Here is a 20195-nt window from a genome sequence, read left to right as displayed (position 1 = left end):
GAAAGATAATTTCAGGGAATGAGGGGCTAGTAACCCTTTTCCTGCATACATTACTAAATTTAAAAACAAAACAAAAGAGAAACTTTTGTTTTTCTTTTTTAGGTTACCCTGACTTGGTGGGATATAGCCTGTTCATTGAAAAAATGATAAAAATGATATACCTTATTTGTTGGTTGGTAAGATACTCTTGGGGTACATGGTAGTCAATATCCTGCGGTCTGCATGGCGTTTCTGCCCAAGGACCAGCAAAATTAGGGTATAGGTTTTCTGGAGAATTCAAATTAAGACCTAACGTAGTTAGATCAGAACCTAACGCCAATGAGACGAGGTTGTGGTCTGTTTCCGCTGCTCTGATAAATGTCAGGAGCCCCACCATGCCAAACTGGTCCGTTACCATACCGCCAGGAATGTTGGTCACCTTGCCTGATGGAAGAAAATATTGAAAAATTCAATTAACATTCATTATTGCTGTAAAAATTTTATGTCAGCAGATTACCATGGCAACTCAATCTTCCCCCCCTCCCCCTTTTTTTTTCAAGGCACCATATCCCACCGAGGCAGAGTGGCCCAAAAAGAAAAACAAAATTTTCTCTTTTTAAATTCAGTAATTTATACAGGAGAAGGGGTTACTAGCACCTTGCTCCCGGCATTTTAGTTGCCTTTTACGACACACATGACTTACGGAGGAAGAATTCTGTTTCACTTTCCCTTGGAGATAAGTAGAAATAAACAAGAACTAGTAAGAAAATAGAAGAAAACTCAGAGGGGTGTGCAACTGTGCATATATATGCTTGTACATGCATGTGTAATGTGACCTAGGTAGAAATAGCAAGACGTACCTGCAACCTTGCATGTTAATGAGACATAAAAAAGACACCAGCAATCCTACCATCATGTAAAACAATTACAGGCTTTCGTTTTACACTCACTTGGCAGGACGGTAGTACCTCCCTGGGCGGTTGCTGTCTACCATCTTGCGATACACAAAATGCACTTTCTTTTCAAAATATCTCTGTGTCCTACACAAGGAATATCAGGCTTGGGATCTATGAGTAATTCCATTTAACAAAGAGAATAATTAAGAAAATAAATAAACAAGTGATATTACATAAATTTAGGAGGGTCCTATATGCCACAAAATATAGTACACATGCTCCTCACTTTATGATGGTTCGACTGATGATAAAGTAGACCCTTATATTACAGAGTAGTTACGTTCCTGGAAATGCCGGTATAGATAAATCCGTGTTATATAAAACTGAAGAACTTATGGGAAAAATAGGGTTACGTTCCAGGGGCTCCTCCAGAAGCAACAGTTTTTTTTTTTTTTTAGAGATCCACATCTTCCAAAATAAAAATGATAATGTTGTTTTTGTTGCTTAAGACTACAAATGCAACAGAAATAATATTATTTACCTTAAATTGTGGTTGCTGGTGTATATCAGTGATTGTGAAGAGAGTGGAGATGCATGGTGTGGCTCTACTGGGCTGAGGTGGACGGTTCTTGGTTGTCAGCAGAAGTCGATGGTTGTGGTTCTGGTGCTAAAGTCGATGGTTGTGGCTCTGGTGCTAAAGTCGATGGTTGAGCTTCTGGTGCTAAAGTCGATGGATGTGGTTCTGGTGCTAAAGTCGATGGTTGTGGTTCTGGTGCTAAAGTCGATGGTTGTGATTCTGGTGCTAAAGTTGATGGTTGTGGTTCTGGTGCTAAAGTCGATGGTTGTGGTTCTGGTGCTAAAGTCGATGGTTGTGGTTCTGGTGCTAAAGTCGATGATTGTATTGGAGTGTGCATAAATTCTGTAATGGATCTCTGGCTTCTTTTACCCTGCAGTACAATATACATTATTCCAGCTTGGAACTGTCAGGTTAGAGTCAAGAGTCCACTGATGCAACTAGTTTTTCCATCACTTTTCTTGTGTAGTTACACCTGAATAACTTAACTCCTCGAGCCAGTGGTTGTATTAAAGATGTATTTGGAGGTAAAAATATAACTTTTACACATGGGATCACATCCAGTAAAGCTTGTGGATGAGTACGGGAATTATCAAGAATGAAGAGAGCCTTGAATGCAAGGTTCTTGCCGTGCAGGTAAAACTTGACTTCAGGAATAAAGTGATGCTTAAACAAGTCAATAAATATTTTCTCTGTCATCCATGCTGATTGGTTTGATTGCTAAGGTGTTTTTGTCTACACCTTTCAAAGCACAAGGATTCTTAGAGCAGTAAATAACCATGGGCTTACACTTAAAATCACCTGACACATAACTGCAAAGGAGCAAGGTGAAGTGATCCTTGAAGCCCAGTGCCGCCCTGCGGAGACAGTGGTCTCACCCGCAGCCTGAGCTAAGGGAAACACCCCGCAGGCGATGCTCCAAATTTCTTCCCCTCCCACAAACTGAATCGTGTTAATTTTATGAAGTGTTTAAAATTATGCGCAATTTTTCAATAGTATACTAGCCAAAACCTGTCAAATAAATCCATGTGGTATGAGAGGTCTACTGTATTTCAACTTGACAATGGTGCAGGGAAAGCAGTTACTATGGAAATGAAACTTAATTACCCAACATGTACGCAGCAAGTCTGTACATGCATTACCCTTGGGTAATCAAGTCAATGTAATATTGTAAAACTCTTTTTGCTGTACTGTAGTGTGCATTTATTGAGAATATGAACTTGTATTCATTTATTTACTTTTCAATACTGGTATTTAGTTTTTTTTTTTTTTCAACAAGTCGGTCGTCTCCCACCGAGGCAGGGTGACCCAAAAAAGAAAGAAAATCCCCAAAAAGAAAATACTTTCATCATCATTCAACACTTTCACCTCACTCACACATTATCACTGCTTTTGCAGAGGTGCTCAGAATAAAACAGTTTAGAAGCATATACGTATAAAGATACACAACATATCCCTCCAAACTGCCAATATCCCAAACCACTCCTTTAAAGTGCAGGCATTGTACTTCCCATTTCCAGGACTCAAGTCCGACTATATGAAAATAACCGGTTTCCCTGAATCCCTTCACTAAATATTACCCTGCTCACACTCCAACACATCGTCAGATCCCAAGTATCATTCACTCCTATCTAACACGCTCATGCATGCTTGCTGGAAGTTCAAGTCCCTCGCCCACAAAACCTCCTTTACCCCCTCTTTCCAACCCTTTCGAGGACGACCCCTACCCCTCCTTCCTTTCCCTATAGATTTATATGCTTTCCATGTCATTCTACTTTGATCCATTCTCTCTAAATGACCAAACCACCTCAACAACCCCTCTTCTGCCCTCTGACTAATGCTTTTATTAACTCCACACCTTCTCTTAATTTCCACACTCCGAATTTTCTGTATAATATTTACACCACACATTGCCCTTAGACAGGACATCTCCACTGCCTCCAACCGTCTCCTCGCTGCTGCATTTACCACCCAAGCTTCACACCCATATAAGAGTGTTGGTACTACTATACTTTCATACATTCCCTTCTTTGCCTCCATAGATAACGTTTTTTGACTCCACATATACCTCAACGCACCACTCACCTTTTTTCCCTCATCAATTCTATGATTAACCTCATCCTTCATAAATCCATCCACCGACACGTCAACTCCCAAGTATCTGAAAACATTCACTTCATCCATACTCCTCCTCCCCAATTTGATATCCAATTTTTCTTTATCTAAATCATTTGATACCCTCATCACCTTACTCTTTTCTATGTTCCCTTTCAACTTTCTACCTTTACACACATTCTCAAACTCATCCACTAACCTTTGCAAAATTTTTCTTTAGAATCTCCCATAAGCACAGTATCATCAGCAAAAAGTAACTGTGTCAATTCCCATTTTGAATTTGATTCCCCATAATTTAACCCCACCCCTCTCCCGAACACCCTAGCATTTACTTCTTTTACAACCCCATCTATAAATATATTAAACAACCATGGTGACATTACACATCCCTGTCTAAGACCTACTTTTACCGGGAAGTATTTTCCCTCTCTTCTACACACCCTAACCTGAGCCTCACTATCCTCATAAAAACTCTTAACAGCATTTAGTAACTTACCACCTATTCTATATACAGTGGACCTCCGCATAACGATATTAATCCGTTCATGAGAGCTCATTGTTATGCGAAATTATCATTATGCAAATGAATTTTCCCCATAAGAAATAATGGAAATCAAATTAATCCATGCAAGACACCCCAAAGTATGAAAAAAAAAACCATTTTCACCACATGAAATATTAATTTTAATACACACAAACTGAAAAAGGCATGCACAATTACATGACACTTACCTTTATTGAAGATCTGGTGATGATTGATGGGATGGGAGGAGGAGAGAGTCTTAGTGTTTAGAAGGGGAATCCCCTTCCATTAAGACTTGAGGTGTCAAGTCCTTTTCTGGGGTTACTTCTCTTCTTCTTTTAATGCCACTAGGACCAGCTTCAGAGTCACTGGACTTCTGTCGCACAACATATCTGTCCATAGTGGCCTGTACCTCTCGTTCCTTTGTGACTTTCCTAAAGTGGTTCACAACATTGTCAGTGTAATAGTCACCAGCACGGCTTGCAATAGCTGTGTGAGGGTGATTTTCATCCATAAAGGTTTGCACTTTCAGCCACATTGCACAGATTTCCTTAATCTTTGTAGTAGGCAACTTCTTCAATTTCTCTCTCCCCTCCTCTGAACCAGTTTCCTCAGGTCTGGCCTCTTGCTGTTGAAGTTGATCTAGCAGCTCATCAGTGATTAGTTCTTCACTGTCCTCCTCCACCAACTCTTCCACATCATCCCCACTAACCTCCAACCCCAAGAACTTTCCCAATGCCACAATGGATTCCTCAACTGGCATAGGACTCTCAGGGTTAGCCTGAAACCCTTCAAAATCCCTTTGGTCTACACATTCTGGCCACAGTTTCTTCCAAGCAGAGTTCAAGGTCCTCTTAGTCACTCCCTCCCAAACCTTACCTATAAGGTTTACACAATTGAGGATATTGAGTCAATTGAGTTTCTGAGGTCACTACAAAGCACCTTTCAAACAGAGCTTTTGTGTACAGTTTTTTGAAGTTTGCAATAACCTGCTGGTCCATGGTCTGCAGGAGAGGAGTGGTATTAGGAGGCAAAAACTTCACCTTAATGAAGCTCATGCCCCCATAAAGTCGCTCTGCCACGTCTGTAGGATGACCAGGGGCATTGTCTAACACCAGGAGGCACTTAAGGTCTAATTTCTTTTCAGTTAGGTAATCTTTCACATTGGGGGCAAATGCATGGTGTAACCAGTCATAGAAAAAGTCCCTAGTGACCCATGCCTTACTGTTTGCCCTCCACAGCACACACAAATTAGCCTTGAGGATATTCTTTTGCCTGAACCCTCTGGGAGTTTCTGAGTGATACACTAATAAAGGCTTCACTTTGCGATCACCACTAGCATTGGAACACATCAACAGAGTAAGCATGTCTTTCATAGGCTTATGTCCTGGGAGTGCCTTTTCCTCCTCAGTAATGTAGGTCCTGCTTGGCATTTTCTTCCAAAACAGGCCTATTTCATCACAATTAAACACTTGTTCAGGTTTCAGTCCTTCACTCTCTATGTACTCCTTGAATTCCTGCACATATTTTTCAGCTGCTTTGTGGTCTGAACTGGCAGCCTCACCATGCCTTATCACACTATGTATGCCACTACGCTTCTTAAATCTCTCAAACCAACCTTTGCTGGCCTTAAATTCACTCACATCATCACTTGTTGCAGGCATTTTTTTAATTAAATCCTGATGCAACTTCCTAGCCTTTTCACTTATGATCACTTGAGAGATGCTATCTCCTGCTATCTGTTTTTCATTTATCCATACCAATAAGAGTCTCTCAACACCTTCCATCACTTGCGATCTCTGTTTCGAAAACACAGTTGAACCTTTGGCAAGAACAGCTTCCTTGAGTGCCGTTTTGTTGCCCACAATAGTAGAGATGGTTGATTGGGGTTTATTATACAACCTGGCCAGCTCGGAGACACGCACTCCACTTTCATACTTATCAAAGATCTCTTTCTTCATCTCTATAGTAATTCTCACCCTTATTGCTGTAGGGTTGGCACTAGAAGCTTTCTTGGGGCCCATGGTCACTTATTTTGCAGATAAAATCACCAAAAACACTGTAATAATACGAAATGTTCCGATTGTATGCTTGGATGTTACCGCGGAGGCTGGCTGGTAAACAATGCCACCGGCGGAACATGTGAGGTTGGCTAAGGCCGCACATTAGATGCGTCTCGCACGAACAGCGTTGAGCGGGTTTTTTAGCGGTATGCGAGGCAAAATCTTAGCGATAAAATGTATCGGTATGCGGATTTAACGTTATGCAAGGCCAACGGTATGCGGGGGTCCACTGTACTTGCAACATCTGCCACATTGCTCCTCTATCCACTCTATCATATGCCTTTTCTAAATCCATAAATGCAATAAAAACTTCCCTACCTTTATCTAAATATTTATTTTTTTATTATCACACCGGCCGATTCCCACCAAGGCAGGGTGGCCCGAAAAAGAAAAACTTTCACCATCATTCACTCCATCACTGTCTTGCCAGAAGGGTGCTTTACACTACAGTTTTTAAACTGCAACATTAACACCCCTCCTTCAGAGTGCAGGCACTGTACTAAATACTGTTCACATATATGCTTCAATGTAAACACTTGATCTACACATCCCCTACCCACTCTGAAATCTCCCTGCTCATCCGCAATCCTACATTCTGTCTTACCTCTAATTCTTTCAATTATAACACTACCGTATACTTTTCCTGGTATACTCAGTAAACTTATTCCTCTATAATTTTTACAATCTCTTTTGTCCCCTTTCCCTTTATATAAAGGGACTATACATGCTCTCTGCCAATCCCTAGGTACCTTCCCCTCTTTCATACATTTATTAAACAAAAGTACCAACCACTCCAACACTATATCCCCCCCTGCTTTTAACATTTCTGTCATGATCCCATCAGTTCCAGCTGCTTTACCCCCTTTCATTCTACGTAATGCCTCACGTACCTCCACCACACCTACATTCTGCTCTTCTTCACTCCTAAAAGATGGTATACCTCCCTGGCCAGTGCATGAAATTACCGCCTCCCTTTCTTCCTCAACATTTAAAAGTTCCTCAAAATATTCTCGCCATCTACCTAATACCTCCCTTTCCCCATCTACTAATTCCCCTACTCTGTTTTTAACTGACAAATCCATACTTTCCCTAGGCTTTCTTAACTTGTTTAACTTACTCCAAAATTTTTTCTTATTTTCATTAAAATTTCTTGACAGTGCCTCTCCCACTCTATCATCTGCTCTCCTTTTGCACTCTCTCACCACTCTCTTCACGTATGTACTAATATTCTTCTTTCTTTCAACACACCGGCCGTATCCCACCGAGGCAGGGCGGCCCAAAAGGAAAAACGAAAGTTTCTCCTTTTACATTTCGTAATATATACAGGAGAAGAGGTTACTAGCCCCTTGCTTCCCGGCATTTTAGTCGCCTCTTACAACACGCATGACTTACGGAGGAAGAATTCTGTTCCACTTCCCCATGGAGGCAAGAGGAAATAAACAAGAACTAGAAAGAAAATAGAAGAAAACCCAGAGGGGTGTGTATATATATGTTTGTACATGTATGTGTAGTGTGACCTAAGTGTAAGTAGAAGTAGCAAGATGTACCTGAAATCTTGCAGGTTTATGAGACAGACAAAAGACACCAGCAATCCTACCATCATGTAAAACAATTACAGGATTTCATTTTACACTCACTTGGCAGGATGGTAGTACCTCCCTGGGTGGTTGTTGTCTACCAGCCTACTAGCACAGGATGGTCGTACCTCCCTGGGTGGTTGTCTACCAGCCTACTAGCACAGGATGGTAGTACCTCCCTGGGTGGTTGTCTACCAGCCTACTAGCACAGGATGGTAGTACTTCCCTGGGTGGTGGTTGTCTACCAACCTACTACCACAGGATGGTAGTACCACCCTGGGTGGTTGTTGTCTACCAACCTACTACCACAGGATGGTAGTACCTCCCTGGGTGGTTGTCTACCAGCCTACTAGCACAGGATGGTAGTACTTCCCTGGGTGGTGGTTGTCTACCAACCTACTACCACAGGATGGTAGTACCACCCTGGGTGGTTGTTGTCTACCAACCTACTACCACAGGATGGTAGTACCTCCCTGGGTGGTTGTCTACCAGCCTACTAGCACAGGATGGTAGTACCTCCCTGGGTGGTTGTTGTCTACCAACCTACTTCCTATAATGTACTAATATTATTAAACTATAATATAATATAGTGTTTACTCATTACTTACCTTAAAATATCTGTAGTCTTAATGTCGAGAGAGAGAGGTGAGTAAACAAGATTAAATGAATAAACGAGAGAGAATGAGTGTAGAAGGTTTGCGAGTTTTGTAAATTATTTGTTGTTGTTCTTATCAGCCCAGACAAGAATGGTTATTGTTCGCTGACTGGAAAAACATCTCACATTTTTTTTTTTTATCACACTGGCCGATTCCCACCAAGGCAGGGTGGCCCGAAAAAGAAAAACTTTCACCATCATTCACTCCATCACTGTCTTGCCAGAAGGGTGCTTTACACTCCAGTTTTTAAACTGCAACATTAACACCCCTCCTTCAGAGTGCAGGCACTGTACTTCCCATCTCCAGGACTCAAGTCCGGCCTGCCGGTTTCCCTGAACCCCTTCATAAATGTTACTTTGCTCACACTCCAACAGCACGTCAAGTATTAAAAACCATTTGTCTCCATTCACTCCTATCAAACACGCTCACGCATGCCTGCTGGAAGTCCAAGCCCCTCGCACACAAAACCTCCTTTACCCCCTCCCTCCAACCTTTCCTAGGCCGACCCCTACCCCGCCTTCCTTCCACTACAGACTGATACACTCTTGAAGTTATTCTGTTTCGCTCCATTCTCTCCACATGTCCGAACCACCTCAACAACCCTTCCTCAGCCCTCTGGACAACAGTTTTGGTAATCCCGCACCTCCTCCTAACTTCCAAACTACGAATTCTCTGCATTATATTCACACCACACATTGCTCTCAGACATGACATCTCCACTGCCTCCAGCCTTCTCCTCGCTGCAACATTCATCACCCATGCTTCACACCCATATAAGAGCGTTGGTAAAACTATACTCTCATACATTCCCCTCTTTGCCTCCAAGGACAAATTTCTTTGTCTCCAGAGACTCCTAAGTGCACCACTCACCCTTTTCCCCTCATCAATTCTATGATTCACCTCATCTTTCATAGACCCATCCGCTGACACGTCCACTCCCAAATATCTGAATACATTCACCTCCTCCATACTCTCTCCCTCCAATCTGATATCCAATCTTTCATCACCTAATCTTTTTGTTATCCTCATAACCTTACTCTTTCCTGTATTCACTTTCAATTTTCTTCTTTTGCACACCCTACCAAATTCATCCACCAATCTCTGCAACTTCTCTTCAGAATCTCCCAAGAGCACAGTGTCATCAGCAAAGAGCAACTGTGACAACTCCCACTTTATGTGTGATTCTTTATCTTTTAACTCCACGCCTCTTGCCAAGACCCTCGCATTTACTTCTCTTACAACCCCATCTATAAATATATTAAACAACCACGGTGACATCACACATCCTTGTCTAAGGCCTACTTTTACTGGGAAATAATTTCCCTCTTTCCTACATACTCTAACTTGAGCCTCACTATCCTCGTAAAAACTCTTCACTGCTTTCAGTAACCTACCTCCTACACCATACACCTGCAACATCTGCCACATTGCCCCCCTATCCACCCTGTCATACGCCTTTACCAAATCCATAAATGCCACAAAGACCTCTTTAGCCTTATCTAAATACTGTTCACTTATATGTTTCACTGTAAACACCTGGTCCACACACCCCCTACCTTTCCTAAAGCCTCCTTGTTCATCTGCTATCCTATTCTCCGTCTTACTCTTAATTCTTTCAATAATAACTCTACCATACACTTTGCCAGGTATACTCTAACAGACTTATCCCCCTATAATTTTTGCACTCTCTTTTATCCCCTTTGCCTTTATACAAAGGAACTATGCATGCTCTCTGCCAATCCCTAGGTACCTTACCCTCTTCCATACATTTATTAAATAATTGCACCAACCACTCCAAAACTACATCCCCACCTGCTTTTAACATTTCTATCTTTATCCCATCAATCCCGGCTGCCTTACCCCCTTTCATTTTACCTACTGCCTCACGAACTTCCCCCCCACTCACAACTGGCTCTTCCTCACTCCTACAAAATGTTGTTCCTCCTTGCCCTATACACGAAATCACAGCTTCCCTATCTTCATCAACATTTAACAATTCCTCAAAATATTCCCTCCATCTTCCCAATACCTCTAACTCTCCATTTAATAACTCTCCTCTCCTATTTTTAACTGACAAATCCATTTGTTCTCTAGGCTTTCTTAACTTGTTAATCTCACTCCAAAACTTTTTCTTATTTTCAACAAAATTTGTTGATAACATCTCACCCACTCTCTCATTTGCTCTCTTTTTACATTGCTTCACCACTCTCTTAACCTCTCTCTTTTTCTCCATATACTCTTCCCTCCTTGCATCACTTCTACTTTGTAAAAACTTCTCATATGCTAACTTTTTCTCCCTTACTACTCTCTTTACATCATCATTCCACAATCGCTCCTCTTCCCTCCCGCACCCACTTTCCTGTAACCACAAACTTCTGCTGAACACTCTAACACTACATTTTTAAACCTACCCCATACCTCTTCGACCCCATTGCCGATGCTCTCATTAGCCCATCTATCCTCCAATAGCTGTTTATATCTTACCCTAACTGCCTCCTCTTTTAGTTTATAAACCTTCACCTCTCTCTTCCCTGATGCTTCTATTCTCCTTGTATCCCATCTACCTTTTACTCTCAGTGTAGCTACAACTAGAAAGTGATCTGATATATCTGTGGCTCCTCTATAAACATGTACATCCTGAAGTCTACTCAACAGTCTTTTATCTTTTTCTTTTTCTTTCAACGTACCAGCCGTATCCCACTGAGGTGGGGTGGCCCAAAAGAAAAAACTGAAGTTTCTCCTTTTAAATTTAGTAATATATACAGGAGAAGGGGTTACTAGCCCCTTGCTCCCGGCATTTTAGTCACCTCTTACGACACGCATGGCTTACAGAGGAAGAATTCTGTTCCACTTCCCCATGGAGATCTTTCTTTCTTCTTTCTTTCAACACACCGGCCGTATCCCACCGAGGCGGGGTGGCCCAAAAGGAAAAACGAAAGTTTCTCCTTTTACATTTAGTAATATATACAGGAGAAGAGGTTACTAGCCCCTTGCTCCCGGCATTTTAGTTGCCTCTTACAACACGCATGGCTTACGGAGGAAGAATTCTGTTCCACTTCCCCATGGAGATAAGAGGAAATAAACAAGAACAAGAATTAGAAAGAAAATAGAAGAAAACCCAGAGGGGTGTGTATATATATGCTTGTACATGTATGTTTAGTGTGACCTAAGTGTAAGTAGAAGTAGCAAGACTTACCTGTAATCTTGCATATTTATGAGACAGACAAAAGACACCAGCAATCCTACCATCATGTAAAACAATTACAGGCTTTCGTTTTACACTCACTTGGCAGGATGGTAGTACCTCCCTGGGTGGTTGCTGTCTACCAACCTACTACCTATAAGTCTTTTATCTACCAATACATAATCCAACAAACTACTGTCATTTTGCCCTACATCATATCTTGTATACTTATTTATCCTCTTTTTCTTAAAATATGTATTACCTATAACTAAACCCCTTTCTATACAAAGTTCAATCAAAGGGCTCCCATTATCATTTACACCTGGTACCCCAAACTTACCTACCACACCCTCTCTAAAAGTTTCTCCTACTTTAGCATTCAGGTCCCCTACCACAATTACTCTCTCACTTGGTTCAAAGGCTCCTATACATTCACTTAACATCTCCCAAAATCTCTCTCTCTCCTCTGCATTCCTCTCTTCTCCAGGTGCATACACGCTTATTATGACCCACTTCTCGCATCCAACCTTTACTTTAATCCACATAATTCTTGAATTTACACATTCATATTCTCTTTTCTCCTTCCATAACTGATCATTTAACATTACTGCTACCCCTTCCTTTGCTCTAACTCTCTCAGATACTCCAGATTTAATCCCATTTATTTCCCCCCACCGAAACTCCCCTACCCCCTTCAGCTTTGTTTCGCTTAGGGCCAGGACATCCAACTTCTTTTCATTCATAACATCAGCAATCATCCGTTTCTTGTCATCAGCACTACATCCACGCACATTTAAGCATCCCAGTTTTATAAAGTTTTTCTTCTTCTCTTTTTTAGTAAGTGTCTACAGGAGAAGGGGTTACTAGCCCATTGCTCCCGGCATTTTAGTCGCCTCATACGACACGCATGGCTTACGGAGGAAAGATTCTTTTCCACTTCCCCATGGACAATAGAAGAAATAAAGAGGAACAAGAGCTATTTAGAAAAAGGAGAAAAACCTAGATGTATGTATATATATATATGCATGTGCGTGTCTGTGAAGTGTGACCAAAGTGTAAGTAGAAGTAGCAAGATATCCCTGTTATCTAGCGTGTTTATGAGACAGAATTTTTATGTTACATAGCAAGTTTATTATATACAATTTTGAAAAAAAAAAAATCATAGATGGATTAAGCAAAATGGTCTATATTAAAGTTTTATACATAATTCGCCTCAGAGTGATTATTATTGTGTTATTATCATTATTAATATGGCATCTTCAAGACCAATAACACACTCTTAATGATTTTAATGTTACTTACACACCAGCACAGGTGCAACATGTGGAGTTTAAAGCGGTTAAGTTTATATTTTATTCATTCTAGCGTGTACGTCATGTTTTTATGTTATTTATATTGTTTATTATGTCATATTAGATGAATTGTGATAGATAAATAAGCTGTAAAGTGATATTGGCGTCATATTGAAGATGTGACAACTCTGCTTCGTGTGTAAAACCTGTTGGTTCATGAGCGGCTCTGAGACAGAGAGACAAGCTGACAGAAAAGACAGACACACAGGTAAAGAGAAAGACAAAAGACAGACAGAGACAGACAGATTTATGTGCAACAGTGAAAACAAATACACCTACCATCCGACTTACGACCTGCTCGACTTATGACCACTCGACTTACGACCGTGTTTTTTATGCCAAATTTCTGGGAAATCAACTATTTGTGTTGTACACAGTGTTTATCCTAAACCTTACAGTATAAAATACAGTACTAACAGCATAAAAAGTAAAGTAAAACATGAAATACCTAATAAAACAATAAAATAAAGTCATTACAAAAATATTTTGTTGATATCCAGTAGTAAAGTTCGACTTATGACCATTTCGACTTACAACCGGTTTCTCGGAACCGAACTCGGTCGTAAGTCAGATGGTAGGTGTAGAGTTCGAGAGTAAGAGCCTTTCTTGCCACAATCTCCAGTACAAAATTCAGACTTGCTCTTAGGGGCCATGGTGAAATTTACTGTCCAGTTAGTACAGTTAATACAGTACGTATGATGCTGCTGATAGGGCAGGGTAACTCAAACTGATGCTGCCTGCATGGTTTGTTGCCGCCACGAGTATCGTCAAATATTATACAGCGGCATGTATCAGCCGGCCCAGCCCAGCTGCCAGATGTACAGTCATAAGTCGAGTGGACGTATGTCGAGCTGGTCGTAAGTCGGATGGTAGGTGTACTTGTTTACCGATGCCTTGGACTCATGACGGGCTGTCTGACCAGCATGCATGCCTAAATAATGTATATTAGAATTGATTTCCTTTATCCTGTTCATTACAATATACAGTACACAACTGTATAAACATTAAAAAATATACCAGAAATGCTACAAATAATGTATTAAAACATTAAAACACTAGATGGTTGACACAAATTCACTGGAACCCTCCAGCTGGAGCGCCCAAGAAAGAAGACAGAAGAAAGATGATGAACGACACCCCCCACCGGGGGCCACAGCTGGGTCACCACATGGAGAAGACCTGGGCCGGAAGTACCGGCGAACCTCTAATGAATGAATGAACAAATTCACTACCATTATAATGTGCTCCTCACTTAGCCATGAATTCGTTTACTGACTTGGTCTTAGGAACGGAACTCCGTCATTAAGTGAGGAGAGGCTGTATTCATATTCGGCTTATGGTACTTTCAATTTCTGATGGGCTCACCGGAACATAACCCCATTGTAAGTCAAGAAGCACTATATACAAACCATCGGGTGATGTCTGAATTCCTCTCTTCTGTGACTGTGATTTCTCCGCTGCTCGTAGCACCAAATCTGAAGGGGTGTCTGTGCCTGTCGTAGAATTTGATTTCTTTTCATTATTCGAAAACCCATCATCTGAAAATGGCGAGAAGACTTTCTTTCGGTTATCAGGTAGTTCAAACAACAATCTACTGCACAACAATATAATGTTTCAAACACAGAGTTTCGCTAATGCAGCGGTTTTCAATTATTCAGACTTCCTACAATAAACTTATTCACCACTCGCTATAAGCTAAGGATAAATATATTTTAAGGTATATGCATTTTTTAGGCCTAGCTCTATTGCTCAATACGTGTATGTGTGTTATCGGGCTTTTATATGCGTTTGAAAGTGAAAAAATGGCTGTGTTTCACAATAAGCAGTAGCCCAGAACCCTAACCTGCTGTATAAGTGGGGCCCTACAGTAGCGTGGAATCTAACCTGCTGTATAAGTGGGGCCCTACAGTAGTGTGGAATCTAACCTGCTGTATAAGTGGGGCCCTACAGCAGCCTGGAATCTAACCTGCTGTATAAGTGGGCCCCTACAGCAGCCTGGAATCTAACCTGCTGTATAAGTGGGGCCCTACAGCAGCCTGGAATCTAACCTGCTGTATAAGTGGGGCCCTCCTGTACAACAGCAGCCCAGAGCTTAACCTGCTATATCAGCAGGATCCTCCTATACAACAGCAGCCCAGAACTTAACCTGCTGTACAAGCAGGACCCTAATGTACAGCAGTAGCCTGAAACTACAGGTGAGCCCTGCTGTACAAGCAGGGCTCTCCTGTAGTGTTATCCATCTTGAATGTCTGCCAGGAGTCAGTTGACAAATAAGAAGAAAATATTTTTCTATCATCTTTGTATTCATCAGAGATGGGTCCATTGTTTAGCACGAAGTGCTGATGTAACCCCTGTTTTATGGGTGCATTTTACAAAAAATAATCAAAATATCATTAATGAGCAGGATGTAACATGTCTTTTTGCTATTGAAGGAGATGTGACTGCTCCTAGGGCATCAACAAGTTGATGGAACCATCAACTAGTCATCAATTTGTTGGGTTCAACCCAAGAATAGCTGATGGCTTCGGGGACGACACATGTGGTTTGCCGGCTACTTCTCTTGGTATTATGATATTTTTTCATATTTTGTTATGTATTTATACAATGGAGATATACACAAATAACCCACACATAAAAGAGAGAAGCTTACGACGACGTTCCTGGTGTCTACTCTATTTCTTGCTCCTCCTGTCCTCTTCAATACTTCGGAGAAACTGGTTGATCTCTTTCTGACAGACTTAAGGAGCACAAAAATAGTGTTAGGCTTGCCGACACTAACAATGCTTTTTTCTGTCACGTCAGAGATCATAGCCATCCTATTGATTGGTCTTCTGCTAAAACTGTCTTCCCTACTTCCAACTCGAACAGTCGCCGTCTAGTTGAGTCCTCTCTAATAGACAACTTTCCTTGTATGAATCTTAGCCCTGGCTTCGTCTCTGTAGATGCCTTCCTCTCCCACTACATTGTAAAATGCTCCAAACTTCAGAACACCCGTGACTTAACCCGACTCCTCATTTTTTCTTTTTCTTTTTCTTCTTCTCCCTCTTCCCCTTTCCTCTTTCCTTTTCTCCTCTGGGCTGTCTTTCTCTCTTCTGTCTCGTGTTTCTGTTCCTACTTCATTTATTTCCCACTTCCCCTTTCACGCACCTCTGTGCGCTTGCTCTCCCTCAGTGGGCATCTAGCTCTCTTGCAGTGCTCCCCTTTCTTTGTATTCGACTGGCTCGTCCTCCTTATTTCCCACTTCTACCACTACCTCTTCTACTACTACAACTACTGATGAAATTAAGACACATGTGTGGCGTCTGGTTGTCTTTGTTGTGGACGTTTGGCGAAACGTCTACGATAGGGATGCCCGGGTGTTGCGCATGTGTCTTAATTTCATCTTGTCGGTATTATATACCATTCTTGTACTACTACTACTACTACTACCACCACCACCTCTTCCTGCCAATATATAGCCGTCCTGCTCCACTTCTGGTTAGGGTGACTTTGTCAATGGTCCAAGTCGGACCAAAACGTCGTCGTAAGCTTCTCTCTTTTATGTGCGGGTTATTTGTGTATCGCTCCAGTCATGGTATTGTGCCTTTTTTTTTTGTTATTAATGGAGATATAACAACACTCTGCCTTTGCCAAACAATAAACCTATCTCTGGTGAAAGAGAAAACAATTTACGTATAAAAATTACCATTTATATATAAAAATTACTAAGTTGTTGTACAAGGAAAGGATGGTTATCAACCTGGAGTACGATCATTAACCGTTAAACTGTCCAAATGTAGATCTACGTTTATGTGTGTGGCACTCCAAACTTTCTATTTTACATGCTTCATGTAAAAAAAAACATTGATCAACATTCGGAGCACTACGGACACGAACAAAGATCTGTTTAAGGGTTAAACGAACAGGAGGGGGTCGTGTAACGTGGAAAAAAGTCCACTTTTCGAGGGGTTATTACTCAAAATTGTTATATAAGAATATTAGGAAGAAGGAGTACTGCAGAAGCCAACTGGCCTATGCTAGGCAGGTGCAAGTCAGCCACTGGCCCATGCTAGGTAGGTCAAAGTCACCCAGTGGCCCAAGCTAGTCAGGTCCAAGTCACATACACTTAAGAAGAAGCACCACATAAGCCTACTGGCCCAAGCCAATCAGGTCCGACTTTTACCCACAAGAGTTAACAGCATCATTATTATGCTCAAAAATGATAGAACTACAGTATGTGGGTCACATAGTCACCGCAACGTCAGAGGAGCGCCACTTACTTTTACCAGTGGGATTTGCTTGAGAGCCAGGTAATGCCGGAAAATCTTCACTGCTCATAGTGAACTCTGAGGTCTCTGGTGTAGGCTGCTTTACCATGCCAACTGTGGAATACATAGCACATCAACAACTTCCCATTAGTCATAACCCTATACCAATATTTTGGATCGGAATATTGTACTGCTGATGGTATTGACGAGAAGATATGCAGTGCGAAGCAAGCTCTTATTGAGGCCATATTTAATTTTGTGTAGAGCTTTATCAAGTCTTGTTTCACTATGTAAAGCTTCGTCAAGTCTTGTTTCACTGTGTAAAGCTTTGTCAAGTCTTGTTTCACTGTGTAAAGCTTCGTCAAGTCTTGTTTCACTGTGTAAAGCTTTGTCAAGTCTTGTTTCACTATGTAAAGCTTTGTCAAGTCTTGTTTCACCATGTAAAGCTTTGTCAAGTCTTGTTTTACTATGTAAAGCTTTATCAAGTCTTGTTTTACTATGTAAAGCTTTATCAAGTCTTGTTTTACTATGTAAAGCTTTGTCAAGTCTTGTTTCACTATGTAAAGCTTTATCAAGTCTTGTTTTACTATGCAAAGCTTTGTCAAGTCTTGTTTTACTATGTAAAGCTTTATCAAGTCTTGTTTCACTATGTAAAGCTTTATCAAGTCTTGTTTTACTATGTAAAGCTTTATCAAGTCTTGTTTTACTATGTAAAGCTTTATCAAGTCTTGTTTTACTATGTAAAGCTTTATCAAGTCTTGTTTTACTATGTAAAGCTTTATCAAGTCTTGTTTTACTATGTAAAGCTTTGTCAAGTCTTGTTTTACTATGTAAAGCTTTATCAAGTCTTTTTTTACTATGTAAAGCTTTATCAAGTCTTGTTTTACTATGTAAAGCTTTATCAAGTCTTGTTTTACTATGTAAAGCTTTATCAAGTCTTGTTTTACTATGTAAAGCTTTATCAAGTCTTGTTTTACTATGTAAAGCTTTGTCAAGTCTTGTTTTACTATGTAAAGCTTTATCAAGTCTTTTTTTACTATGTAAAGCTTTATCAAGTCTTGTTTTACAATGTAAAGCTTTGTCAAGTCTTGTTTTACTATGTAAAGCTTTATCAAGTCTTGTTTCACTATGTAAAGCTTTATCAAGTCTTTTTTTACTATGTAAAGCTTTATCAAGTCTTGTTTTACAATGTAAAGCTTTGTCAAGTCTTGTTTTACAATGTAAAGCTTTGTCAAGTCTTGTTTCACTATGTAAAGCTTTATCAAGTCTTTTTTTACTATGTAAAGCTTTGTCAAGTCTTGTTTCACTATGTAAAGCTTTACCAAGTCTTGTTTCACTATGTAAAGCTTTATCAAGTCTTTTTTTACTATGTAAAGCTTTGTCAAGTCTTGTTTCACTATGTAAAGCTTTGTCAAGTCTTGTTTCACTATGTAAAGCTTTACCAAGTCTTGTTTCACTATGTAAAGCTTTGTCAAGTCTTGTTTTACAATGTAAAGCTTTGTCAAGTCTTGTTTCACTATGTAAAGCTTTGTCAAGTCTTGTTTTACTATGTAAAGCTTCATCAAGTCTTGTTTCACTATGTAAAGCTTTGTCAAGTCTTGTTTTACTATGTAAAGCTTTATCAAGTCTTGTTTCACTATGTAAAGCTTTATCAAGTCTTTTTTTACTATGTAAAGCTTTATCAAGTCTTGTTTTACAATGTAAAGCTTTGTCAAGTCTTGTTTTACAATGTAAAGCTTCGTCAAGTCTTGTTTCACTATGTAAAGCTTTACCAAGTCTTGTTTCACTATGTAAAGCTTTACCAAGTCTTGTTTCACTATGTAAAGCTTTGTCAAGTCTTGTTTCACCATGTAAAGCTTTGTCAAGTGGATGTGACAGTTAAAAACAGAATAGGGGAGTTAATAGATGGGGAGATGGAGGTATTGGGAAGATGGTCGGAATATTTTGAGGAACCCGCACATAGAAACTTTGTAAATGGTCCAAGTCGGACCGAAACGTCGTGATAAGCCCTCTCTTATGTGTGGGTTAATTGTGTATTGTTCCAGTCACGGTACCATTAAATGATTATGAAGAGAGGGAGGCAGTAATTTCATGTACTGGCCAGGGAGGTATACAGTGGATCCCCGCATAACGATTACCTCCGAATGCGACCAATTATGTAAGTGTATTTATGTAAGTGCGTTTGTACGTGTATGTTTGGGGGTCTGAAATGGACTAATCTACTTCACAATATTCCTTATGGGAATAAATTCGGTCAGTACTGGCACCTGAACATACTTATGGAGTGAAAAAAAATCGTGAACCGGGGGTCCACTGTAATGTCTTTTACGAGTGATGTAGAGCCAGATGTGAGTTGGGGGAGGTGCACGAAGCATTACGTAGAATGAGGGCGGTTAAAGCAGCTGAAACTGATGGAATCATGACAGAAATGTTATGAGCAGGTGGGGATATAGTTTTGGAGTGGTTGCTACTTTTGTTCAATAAATGTATGAAAGAGGGGAAGGTACCTAGGAACTGGCAGAGAGCATTCATAATTCCTGTATAAAGGAGAGGGGGACAAAAGAGTAAAACTCATAGGGAAATAAGCCCACCGATTATATCAGGTATAGTGTGTGGTAAGGTTATTATTGAAAGAATCAGAGGCAAGATGGAGAGCAGGATCGCAAATGAACAAGGTAAGGGATGTGTAGAGCAAGTGTTTATATTGAAGCATATAATAGAACAATATTTAGATAAAGGTAGGGAAGTTTTCATTGCATTTATGGATTTAGAAAAGGCATATGATTGGGTGGATAGGGTAGCAATGTGGTAGATGTTGCAAGTATATGGAATAGGTAGTAGGTTACTGAAAGCAGTGAAGAGTTTTTATGAGGATAGTGAGGCTCAGGTTAGGGTGTATAGGAGAGAGGGAGACTTCTTCTCAGTAAAAGTAGGCCTTAGACAGGGATGCGTAACGAGACAAAGAACATTATCCATGGAAGTAAAGAGGGGAATGCATGAGAATATGGTTAAACCAATGCTCTTGCATG

The 20195-nt window shown here is 40.5% G+C and overlaps 1 protein-coding gene across 4 annotated transcripts in view; it reads right to left on the bottom strand.

The window, feature by feature from the left end:
• LOC128701751 (CCR4-NOT transcription complex subunit 2) overlaps positions 1–20195 on the bottom strand; it is a 45930-nt gene that overhangs the window by 8749 nt on the left and 16986 nt on the right. For 3 of the 4 annotated variants that reach the window (XM_070105047.1, XM_053795664.2, XM_053795661.2), the window contains 3 exons: positions 17179–17280; positions 14329–14475; positions 162–423 (listed from right to left, as the gene is read on the bottom strand). In XM_070105047.1, coding sequence (XP_069961148.1) covers positions 162–423; positions 14329–14475; positions 17179–17280 — 511 coding nt within the window. The remainder of the gene's footprint in view (positions 1–161; positions 424–14328; positions 14476–17178; positions 17281–20195) is intronic. The other variant, XM_053795663.2, reaches the window with a different exon arrangement.

Source organism: Cherax quadricarinatus, chromosome 96, assembly GCF_038502225.1.
Source record: "Cherax quadricarinatus isolate ZL_2023a chromosome 96, ASM3850222v1, whole genome shotgun sequence".
Taxonomy (NCBI): domain Eukaryota; kingdom Metazoa; phylum Arthropoda; class Malacostraca; order Decapoda; family Parastacidae; genus Cherax; species Cherax quadricarinatus.
Note: the sequence above shows the minus strand (reverse complement) of the source record. Positions and strands in the feature narration are given on the sequence as shown.